Source organism: Oryza glaberrima, chromosome 4 (genome assembly GCF_000147395.1).
Source record: "Oryza glaberrima chromosome 4, OglaRS2, whole genome shotgun sequence".
Lineage (NCBI taxonomy): Eukaryota > Viridiplantae > Streptophyta > Magnoliopsida > Poales > Poaceae > Oryza > Oryza glaberrima.
The window spans coordinates 21,534,645-21,546,791 of record NC_068329.1 but is presented as its reverse complement, the minus strand read 5'-3'; the positions used below and the strand labels follow the sequence as shown (position 1 = coordinate 21,546,791).

The following is a 12,147-nucleotide window of genomic DNA, read 5'->3' as shown; positions in this document are numbered from 1 at the left end:
AGCCTTAGTATTTTTCAAGTTATACTAAGCCTTGAAAAATACTAATGCTTGTTCCGGAGATATGGTTATTGCTCTGTTTTCTGTAGCAGGGCAGCAAGAACGGCCAAATTTGAAAAACACTAAGACTTTCCCATGAAGGCCCGTTTTAACGTCACTGTGTAATCAGTCAGACCAAACAAATATGATGTGGTTAGACCATAGGTGTCCGAGTGGTCAGACCTTCAGCATAGAGTCCGAGTCCAATTAAGGAATTTCTTGCGTTTCCTTGTTTTATACCGAGATTTCTTGAGTTTGATTTCTTTAGCCTAATTGGATCCTGGAAAGCAAATCCACCCTTCTATAAATATGAGGACGAAGGTTGATTAGAAAAACAACAAATCAATTGTTAAAATCAATTTATCACCCAAAACCTTTAATCTACATCTTCCTCCTGCTTGCTATTTATCCCAACATCTATTCTCCTCAAATCCCACAATTGTGCATCATTTTTTTTGTCTTTACATTGTTATAGGACGTCCTGGCTAGCCTATCAAGGCTAGGCCGCGTGTTCATCCTGAGGGGGTCCCTCCCAGGTGTTCATTCAGCGGTATCTACCTCTCCATGTGACGCACGTCTTTGGTTGTTGTTGCGAATTGCACGTAACATACTCAAAGTGTGGTAGCGCGATTCAACGTCTAACAATTTCCTCTGTTAGCTTTTTTGTTGCACGTGTTCGTTGTTGTTGTCTATCAAAGTATTGATTCTTATTTTACACAACAGATGGTGTATAATATAATTCTAGAGAATACATAACGCGAAAAACTAATTTCACATGATAAATATAAGAATGAGGTTTGAATCAGTCATATGATAAATCCCGAATTGATGGTTTTTAAATATGTTTAAAGGTAAAAGCTCGATATGAGCTTCTAGTTCATTTCATTTAAAATCTATCCCCTCATGACAAATTTTAGACTAACTTTTTACTACTTTCGTTTCATTTTCGTTACTCTCGTGCAACAAAAATCTCCTCTTTTCTATTTTTCATATCAGCAAATCTGGTTTAGCTTTTTTAAAATCCTTTCTTAATCTAAATTTGCATTTGTTGGCAAGGCTATGAACGTGCTATTTGTAGGTCTTGTACATGCGCTTGTTTTTTTTCCCCTTTGTATCGCCTGACGCCGGGTGGACTGTTCCAATTTCCAAACAAAAGCCCACAGGTCAATACGTCCTATGTTAGATTCAGGCCCAAAAAGGCCTATATTCCAATGCAATGTGTACCACACATCTTGGATCGAACGTCTCACAGAGTACATCCTGGAACGGGATTGCCGAGTAAATCCAGAATTCCAAGGAAGGTGAGGGCCCTTTCGTGAAAACTGCCTGCCTGACATGCGGGTCCGGCTCGAAGGTGGGCCCAACATTCAACGAGGAAGAGAAGGCATCTCCATTTCCCTCCACGGCGTCGCCGCCGGCAGCCCGACGCCGCAGACCGTCGGTTCTCACCTCTCGTCATTCTCGCAGACCTATAATCGCCAGTATAATAATATATTATTAAATTTTATATCGACCTAAAGCATGACAAAATATTAGCATTTCCATTACGTGTTTATACGTTGTTAATGGATTCAAGATAATCACTAGTGGCTACTGATTACTATTTGATGAAAACAAAAAAAAGATTCAAGATAATTACCGCAAATTCCACACTAATGGCTTCTGAATACTATTTGATGATAACATGAAACGCATTCGACATAATCATCTCAATAAAAACTTGCAACCATGCGTGAGAATTTATTACAAAGCTGGCAAACCATCTAATTAACTTTAGGCTTCTAAAGAAGCAGCGCGACAGCCGTCACGGCGAGGACACCGGCTCCACCGGCGAAGGCAACGGCGGCGGACGAACTCTCCTGCGCCGGAGCCGGCGCAGGCGAAGGGTTGTAGCTAGGTGCTTGAGCGCCTTCGTCAGCGCTAGGCGGGGACGGCGGCGGCGGCGGCGACTGATGGCGGCCGTCACCGGGAGTAGGAGCAGGGGAATACTGAACATGCGACGACGGCGCCGGCGGCGCCAGGTGGCTGTTCGTCCCGTGGATCACCGCTGGCGCTGGCGCCGGCGCGTGGGCCGGCCACGGCCAGCTGGAGTGCACCGGCGTCGGCGCCGGAGCATGGCGATCATGATGCGAACTCGGGGCGTGCGCCGGGGCAGTAGCAGTAGCATGACGGTGGTGATGATGGCCATGGTGATGATGATGATGCGAGGGGCTTGGCTTGTCGTCACGGACCGGAGCCGGGGCTGGAGCGTGGTGATGCCACTCTGGGGCTCGAGCCGGCTGGTCCGCGTGGACTGGCGCCGGCGCTGGTGCGTGGTGGCCGTGAGCGCCGTGGTCGGGAGCGCTCGGCGACTGAGCCGGCGCCGGCCACGGGGCGTGGTGGTGAGGGTAAGGCGCGTAGGCCGGCGAGTGGTGGTCGGCGCGCGCGGCCGACGCCGCAGCCAGGAGCGAGGAGGCCAGCAGCATTGACATCACCAAGGCCATTGGCGAGATGGAGGTGGCCATGGAGAGAAGCTGTGAGGTTCAGAGAATGCGAGCTACCTCGTGTTGCCGTCGAAGGCGAGCGCGCATATATATAGTCACAATTCAAAGATTTGTTTCCAAAGATTAAAACTTGGAAACGTTGCTGATTATTTGTCGGGTATACTTGGCAAGGAGGGAAACCTCAATCATGGCAAGACTTTCATTTTCATGCTCGTATGTTAGGATGTAAATATGATGGGAATCGTTTGCTCAAAGACTGGAAACAAATCAGTGATATTCCTCTCTCGATCAGAAGAAACATTGCAGATAATTGATTTCCTTTCGAAGCAGGAACGAATAAATTCGGGGAAGTATTGGCAATTAGAATGCCGTAATTCCAGCATGATGGGTAATAAAGCTTCCGTTATCTTCTTTTTTTTTAAAAAAATCATAGTTCACAGGTAGAAGGAAATTTGCCGGCCTCTGTATCTCAAGTAAACAATTGCAGAACATCTTCTTTCAAAGCAAATCATACTTCAGAGAATTGTGCCCCCCCCCCCCCCCCCCCCCACCACAGAAACCGATCTTATTGATTATCTTAATATTGGCATAACTTACGACATTCCCCCAATTCAAAAGTTTCTTTGCATTCTGGAACAGGATGAATAAATTTCCTTGAGAATTGGCCAATTCATTATTACAAGGTTACAACATCATTACAACAACTCAGTTCATTGGTGGCGCACATCTGCTAGTACGCGCTACTTCCATAGAACAACACAAGAGTTACAGATATCGATATAGAGTTATATACAGGATGAACTAGATGATGATGAGCGAGGCTTCAAGGATACCGTCAGTTGATTAAAAAAATTGGGAATGACCTGAGGTTTCTCAGCCATAGCACATGATGAGTTGAGAAAATCTAATTTGCATATGCAACAGTTCTCTGCTAATACCTCCTCACGCCAGCTCCACTGTTCATTGAAAACTTCAACTTTGCATATGTTCTTTACCACCAGGTTTGAACCAGAGGTTTCTCAACCAATGGAGTCGAGATCTAAAACCATAGCTATGTAATGCTATCGATGCTGGTTGTTACAAGCCTGGCAGTTTCTGGCAGATCTGGGGTTAGCATATGTGCACTGGTCACACGTCCAAATGTTGCTTTCATCGACACCACGGCTCGAGCCACCTGTTTTGGAGCTGGTACTGGATGCTCTGCTCTTGCTACTCTTACTTTTACTGCCAAGACTCTTCGAAGTTGCACTCTTGCTGCATGTACCATGGCTAGTGGAAGGACCTACATCATTTAATCCAGTCTCCAAAGCCCGGACAAGGTTCTCGAAATAATTGCGAGTCACACTGTCAAATAAAGAGAGAACTTCAGATGAAGATATAGTACAAACAAACGAAATTTAAATGATCGTCTTTTTACAATTAGGAGTGATCATGTCGTCAAAACAATCAAAGAAAACCTTCCAAAGGACACAAGCATCCAAGTAATAAGGATAGGAAACATGAAAAACAGAATGATCTGTAGTACCTAGTTAATCCAGCCAACTTTGTACGGAAGTCATTGAAATCTTTTGAGGGAGATTCTGCTTCAAGGTATACTTGAAGTTCTTTCTCTGCACATTGATGCAGCCGCTCCAAACCTGATTCCGCCTCACCTAGATAAATAAGCAACAAGAATAAACCAGATAAGTAACTGATACTTGCGTATGCTATTTAGTATTACAGCAAAACTACGAACCTTGCAGATATTCAAAGAACTGTCTTTTGGCATGTTCATGCTCTGGGAGGTAAAAACCATAAGCATAAGTCCACTTCAATACCCTCCTACATTCGACAATCTGCGTATTCAAATTATTAAACTCGCCCATGAGAGATCTAGGAGGCTTATGAGAGAACTAAACTTGGCAATGAAAACTAACCTGTAACCAAGCCTCTATGATGAACTTGAGCTGTGACTCTGGTTGGCTTTGTATATCACTTAACTTTTCAAGCTGAAAAATGATTTGTGAATGTCGCTGTTAGCATATGTTCTGGACAGGCTGAAGTAGCTGTATTATAAATGATTAATACATGAACCTAACATGGCTTCAGTACTTTTGGGTGAAATTGGATATAAAGAGGATAAAGGAGAGATAAATATAAAGTATCATATTTATATACCTTGTCGTTTTGCAAACTCAGCAGATCTCCTAATGCCTTTTGCCTCGACTGCATAACGAGAAGATATTAAGAAACCAGAAAAGTTCTTCTTGAGTATTGATTGGAAATCTTTTTTACTACTTATGTAAAACACAATGCTTTGTTCAGGTAACTTTTCTTGTACCCAATAACTTACCGACTGATTGGCTGCCCACCGTTCATAATAGTGTGTATATCTCTCAAGCGAGTTCTTTGCCATTTCTCTTCTCCTTTCAGATTCATCATACTGTAACCAGTGCGAAGCAGCACAAATTAACCACAATATTAAATAAAAATAATAAAGTATTAAGAAAATATCTCAGATTAGAACTGTACCGCTCCTTCCTGCCTTGCTGCCTCATAACGGTTACAGGCATAAAATCCACCAGTCCGTTCTCCATGCTCCGACCATGGACCAAGACACAGCCTGCGTTATATAGAACAAGTACATACAAGCCATATGAGACTGCAAGTGCTATGAAGAGCATAAACAGAGAGATTATGATTACATACCAGCAAAACTCAAATTTGCATGGAGGTGTGCATGTAATGTGCATGCATCCCTGGTTTTTTTCAATGGGCCGCTTGCACTTAGGACAAGGCTTTGAATTAGCTAGAATCCTGAAACCATAACAAACAGAAAGTTCAACATAGTTGACACAAGAAATAACTTGCAGTAAAAACATAAGAACTACTACTAGTATGACAAAAAAATAAAGTCAAAATATTGGTGTTTCAGAAAATCACCAAACAATAAAATAGCAAAAGTTTTCAGAACCAAAAGGAGGAATGAGATTAGGACAAAGTTTTCAGAAGAAAGATCAAATGCAATTAAAGGAACAAAACTTACAATAAGAAAAATGTCAGTAGTAATGAAAAAGAAAGCTGTGTTATTCTGACAATACCAGTTCATATTTTCAGACTCCGCACTGTTCTTGAGGATCCACTTTGAAACAGTGGCACAGTCTACCGGACGATGAGCTTCCTCAGTGCACTGCAAATTTTATTTCAAATGGTTTATGCCCTGCTGATCACAATGAAATGAAATGGCAGGTCCAGTACTCACGTTCCAACAAAAGCCGTATGAACAGTTGCAGTTCACATCATAGCTACCACTGCCCATGACAAATTCTACAGCATATTCACATCCAGGAGCAGGACACCATTTTGTCTGTTCCAAATAGGAATGAACTTAATGAACATATGCTTAAAAAATAGATACATAAATACCAAAACATGAGAATTGGCCAAATATAGCACTTGATCATTTCCTATGAAGGCATTCACACTAATTACAAACTGTCAGCACCATTTCAAAAATATATTATGATTGCCACATTAACTGTAAGAACATCAAGGTTTATTCAAAATACAGAGAGTTCACTCCATTTTTAGGAAAAACAAGATGCAAAGGCAGGAGAATGGCTGGTTTACATAAAACATATAATAATTCACAGTAGCAGCCATACAGATTTTCATTTATTCATTTGTATTATGATCAACCTACCTTCCTATTATCTTCAATGTAAGATCTGCGAAGATATCGCCCATACTTTTCCCTATCCTCGTCATCAGCCAGTGAATTGATCATATCTTGACCAACAGCAGCTGTGCAGGACGGATCAGGACATCTTAACATCAAGCATCCTGGACCATCATTTATAGAAGTGCTAATATAACCTGTCAATGTGCACTATGTAAGTGGTGATCCCACACAAAACAGAATCCAGGGTTGATAAAGAGAAATATCTCAAGGTTAGATTGTCAAACCTCTCCAACATGCACTACAGAACGGATGGCCACATGCAGCAGCACTCATTGACGTACAAGGACAATTTTCGAAACAAATTCCACATGTCAACTGTCAAGTGAACAAAATGTATTAGTATTGAACAGCTGATGATATTCATGTGTTCTAAGTAATGACAGGTAAAAACCATCACAAACAGGCAAGAGAAAAAATGAGATATGAAATGTTTGATGCACATTCTTCCCACAACTCACAAGTCACAATGTATAGCACTATAGTACAGGCAAAACTGAGTGCCAATACATGTGTACTGCATGACACAAGCATACTATCCATTTTTTTCTCAAAAAATCCTGGCTCGCAGGCATACAACTGCTAGAACTTCAAATTGTTTGTACATCCCCCAAAGTTTTTAATTGTTTAACTAGTAAGGCAAAGGCATACTTCTCTGTCATTTGGCATTTCGATGAGCTTTTCCGGAAAACCAACAACCTTACGAACATGTTCTTCATCAGCAAACCATTCATCATGCACCTTACTGACACTCCTGCAGGGGGGCAAAACCAAATAATAGATGCATCATTCCTTGTGCTCTGCTTCCATATGGCAATAACAGATGAAGTACTTCCTTCGTCCACAAATCTAAGGGATTCTAGGTTGTTTCGCAGAGTTCAAGGTTGAGGTGAAATTAATTTGATGCGGGGAAGTTTATTTGATTGGGAAAGATCACGCCTAGCAATGCAACTACCAAAAAGCAAAAAATGCAGTAGTTGGATAGATTAGGAAAGTAGTACTCCAAAATCCCTTATGTTTGTGGACGGAGGGAATAGCACATTTGGGCTAGATTACATGGTGTACTGCATTAATGAGCCAATGCAGCATGAAATAATATCCCACGACCACGATTAAGCCCTCAATACAATAAATTTTGATAATTCACAACCATGTAAGTTTAAATCAGTTTGTTTATTAATAGCATGTCCACGAGTAAACAAATATGACATGGACATGGATGAATTATCAGGTATGAGAATCAAAGACATAACAAACTTGATAGAGATAGAGCACCAAAAAAGACAAAAAAAAAAAGGAGTATGGGGCAGCAATGTGAAGGCAGGTAATGGCCATTACCAGTTATAATTACGAAGAAGAACACATGCTTCTGACTTTGAAATTGAAAGAACAGTTGAAACCCTATTTATATCATCCTCTTGGCGCTGTTGTATATCGGCTTCACTTAATATACTGTAATTTTGCTGGGCATAAAAAGTTCATATAATGTTAAAATCACACATAACAGAATAGCGCTGGACAATCAGTTCATATAATGTTAAAATCACACATAACACAATAGCGCTGGACAATCAGTTCATATAATGTCAACAATTAAATGTCAAATATTGAAGGAAAAAATAATCAAACAGCATTTCTTCCGCAGCAAATTTTGATTTGTAACAAGGCAAAAGGATACTACTCCCATTAAAATCTAGCACATTGATTGGAAATAGGTCATTGCTAATTTTCTACAACATGGCCTTCTCCAACATTATGCCGAAACGGGAGTACGATTTTTCTGTTAGCTTATATGATGCAAAGGCCTCCTCCAGCTTTTGGAAATAAGAGATTTCCATGAGATGACCTAAAAACTGTTGGAAAGACGTCTGTCTTTAGGGACAAATAATCATTTTGGTATATTTTCATAAAAACAACATACTTCAGGAACCAATAGCAACTTTCACACAAAACATTCCTTATAACTGAACAGAAAGATCAACTAGAGAAGGCCATAAAAAATTCTTTGACAAATAAACTGGTCGGCAGTGAGCAGGATATAGTGGGATAATCCACATAAGACATTAAGACATAACTCAATGGATAGTACGTCTAACTCATTGTTGGATGGAGACCTCGGCAAGTCGGCATCAGTTTATTTGGCTAGCTTAGGTGACAAGAAAGCAAGAAATAAGAGGTGTACTTGTGCAGATGGAACAAGGAATAGAAACAAGCGGGAACCACAAAAGCTAAGTTAGGAAGGATATTAATTAAGGAGGCTTCTAGACAGCGTACCAACAAAAAACCTATTATCCACAAGTAATAACTAATAACCGCAGTGCTTTCAAAATGGAATCAAGCACCCATACAATAATCAATATCTTATCTAGAAATAAATTCAATCATCTACAACCAGTTAGAACTAAATCGGGGTAAAAATATGCAAGTTATAGCATTTTGTACCTAATTAGTTGAAGGGTACGCCACAGAAAACATTGTGCTCAGTTCCTATATAAACATAATAGAAACCAAGTACCAACACCGTATGACTGATTGGCTATTTTACTAGTGAGTCCTACTTCATGAAGACAATTTATAACCTGCATTTCCAATTGAGGATCAGATTTTGGAGTTACCTCATCCTCATGAGATCGCGACCCTTTGCGAATAATGGCAGTTGTTTCAGTATGGTAAGGATATGGATATATCCACAATTCATTTACAGTTATGCCATAGCCTATTTCCTGTAGACTATCTTTATCCCATGAATTTCTCGATTTGTCATGGCATGCTTGTATTAAATTACCATGACCAGACCAAATATCGTCAATCCAAAGGTACAAAGAACTACAGACTGAACTACTAACTACTACCTATCATGAGCTTACTACCTCCACACCAAATGACCATGTGCCAATACATGAAAAAGAAAGGAAAACATTCAGAGAAACAGATGAAGGAAGGTTTGAACATGCAGTTCATCATCTCATTTGTTAGGACATCACAAATTCTTCAGAACTACAAGGAGCTCCAGTCAACTATGGTTTTTTGGTACATACAGAACATTTTTTTTGCTGCCACATTATTAATGGCTACGTACTTGAATAGGCCTAGCATGAGCTATTGTAAGTTTCTTCCTTTGGTTGTTCTCCCTTCATTTAGCGCATCTGCCAGTGGATAATCGAAAATCTACACATTACATATCCCCGCTCCCCACCCTCCCAAACAATACACCCATAGAATTCCCATTGTTTTTCTGAAAAAAAAAACATAAAACTCCCATTGTGAATTGCAAAATCCACTAATCTTGTGATTAGTTTACATTTGTCCTATGGAACATGATGTAGTTGTTGATGACAGAGTATAAGACGCCTACTGCCCCACATGTATTTTATTCGTCAACACTATTGCCCACACCACCAAAAATCTCGGATCCCCACACTTCCTGTAAGAAAAATAAATGCAAAAATGTATAAATGTTTCAGAGAGGTCCTAGCTAGCATCGACGCATTGATTATGGATGGCAGCCAATGCAATATCATTCTCCCGGACTACATCAAAATCCACCAACCAACGAAGCATATACGTGCAGCATGGCAGCAAACCTTCCCATCGATCGCCTAGATTCACGATCCTGCAATTTCCGGGCATTCCCACCCCGTGACAGATCGAACCACGAGCTACGCCCCCACCACCCCCACGCCATTCCAAAGCACTCATCGCCCACAGGGCGCGCGCGAACCCGGGATCACCTGCTGCCGGTGCGAGAGGAGCTCCGCGGAATCGTCGGAATCGTGGTCGGCGAAGTCGTAGTCGGCGTCCCCGTCGTCGCTCCCGCCGAGCCCGGCCTCCCCGCCGCTGTAGAAGTCGTCGTCGGCGGAGTCGTTCGCGTCGAGCATGTCGTCCTCGGAGTCCATCGCCGCCCCTCCCCCGCCGCCGCCGCGGACGCCGCCCCCGCTCGCCGCGCGCCGGAGCCCCAGGAGCAGCGCGGATCGGGCGGATCGGAGCGGCGCCCACCACGAGGAGGAAGCAATCGGGCCCGGGTGGTGAGGCGCCCGAGCGGATTCGGGGCGGGGGGGCGAGGCGAGAGGAGGGAGGAGGAGGAGGGGGTGGGATGCGAGGCGAGGCGAGAAAAGGGAGAGGAAGGAATAGGGTGGAAATGGGGAGAGGATCGATGGATTAGTAGGTCGGATTCGCTTGCTCGGGGCTGCACAGGAAGGAAGCTAGACACGAATGCGAGCTATTTCCCTCTCCTTTTTCCCTCTCGTCTCTTTGCACCTTTTTTTTCGTCCCCTTGTAATAGTGTTTTCGTGTGTTTTTGTTAAAAAAGCTTTTCTGGCTTGTTTTGTTTAGTACTAGCTGCTTTTGCTTTCCTACAACCGATGGTTTCCTACCAGCTTTGAGTGTAAGCTAGCTGGTTAGCCTAGGCTTCAGATTCAAAAGCATCGTGCACACAGTATCAACGACGAAACCAGCTAACTCGATGCGTGCTAACTTGGCTGACATATGGGTCACATGACTAGGGGGGCCACGTATCAGCCATTCACACCAGAAGACAGTATGTCAGTGGAGTCTTGATCATTAAAAATCTGGTATGAGTTGAGTTTAATGAATATGATAGAAATCACAAAATGTATACTCGTAGTGACAAACCTAATAAATTTATCTTAAGTACACTATGCATAGGATGGATATGACTATTATCATATACACTTGTAATACGAGACATTTAAAGAGTCCTTAATATAATATCATATGTAGTTACGGGGCTGGGAATTTTTCCAATAAACCAAACAAAATGTATATGGGTGATCGAAGATGTTATTGAATGTTTTAGTAACACTAGGCACCTTGCACCTTGTGAGCAAGCATGACCACCTGTCTAAGGGCACCAATCCTTTGGGCCATCAATGATCATGCATGTGCGGAATGAAACAAAATGTTCCATGTTGCTTGTAAAGTTGCACCAATGTACACGTAGACATCAATAATTACGCACAAATGTGTTTCCAATTAACGAAGTACTATTAATTATTTGAGTAAATACATATCTTGTATTAAAGAAAATAACTCTTACATTATTGATATGGTGATGCTATCCTATCCTATGTATATTACTATATAGTTGGAGCATACTTAATATAGTTATTACTATAAATTTAACATGCATTGAGCCATATCATCCATAAACAAGAGTTGTTGGATCATGCACATACCTTTTTTTGTGAGAAAGAGAGTACTTCATTGATAGTTAACAAAACCTTGTAGTAGGTAGGAACATGCTCCCGCCATAACGCACAATGCTTCGTTCTGCTAGCCAATTGTGCTAACTCATATGCTACCTTGTTGCATCCTCTTTCGGCACGAGGAATCCTCATCTTTTATAGCAACTCCTTTGTACATTGCACATCAACGATAATATGGCACCATCTGGATCGGTTCTCTTGATGAGACTTTGGTTCATTAACTATAAATAAGCAATTTGTTTCTAGCACTATTGACCTATGAACCCATTTGGTGGCTAGAGCTTAACCTTCACGACATGCCAATAGTTCCAATTCTTCCGCCACACTCCATGTTGCATGTACTTCCAAGATGATATATAACAAGAATGAATCGGAGCTATCACAGATAATTACGCCAATACCTGCATTGCCTAAACTTACACAAAAAAACACCATCAACATTAATCTTAGCCGAACCATGTTATGGTAATTCCCAGGAGTTGCAACCATTGCCCGATGTCCTACTTATCTTTGGGTTAGAGGTAGTGATTTGTATTGCACCCAAAACTCCTTTGCTTTATTGGTCAGGTTCTTGTCCCACGGTTTGCACGAAAGGGAGTCATGGTAGACTTGTACCTTGTAAAAACGTTGTAGACCTAGCCACCACCTCTTCACCTTTGCCATGGACAACATCATTACATAAATA

At 41.8% G+C, this 12,147-nt stretch overlaps 2 protein-coding genes across 2 annotated transcripts; both read right to left on the bottom strand.

Moving 5' to 3' along the window:
- Nucleotides 1–1,817: 1,817 nt before the first annotated feature.
- On the bottom strand, nt 1,818–2,519 carry LOC127770875 (uncharacterized). The gene has a single exon (XM_052296650.1). It carries the CDS (start codon nt 2,517–2,519, stop codon nt 1,818–1,820), a length of 702 nt encoding a protein of 233 aa, XP_052152610.1.
- A 628-nt stretch (nt 2,520–3,147) lies between these two features.
- Nucleotides 3,148–10,400, bottom strand: LOC127771007 (probable E3 ubiquitin-protein ligase ARI8). The gene is made up of 15 exons (XM_052296798.1): nt 9,969–10,400; nt 7,576–7,700; nt 6,889–6,991; nt 6,465–6,555; nt 6,202–6,374; nt 5,761–5,865; nt 5,600–5,688; nt 5,208–5,315; nt 5,031–5,121; nt 4,852–4,941; nt 4,677–4,724; nt 4,436–4,507; nt 4,255–4,354; nt 4,045–4,171; nt 3,148–3,863 (listed from the first exon to the last, which is right to left on the bottom strand). The coding sequence occupies exons 1-15, from the start codon at nt 10,131–10,133 to the stop codon at nt 3,581–3,583; spliced, it is 1,770 nt and encodes a 589-aa protein (XP_052152758.1). The 5' UTR covers nt 10,134–10,400; the 3' UTR covers nt 3,148–3,580.
- Between the last annotated feature and the right edge of the window lie 1,747 nt (nt 10,401–12,147).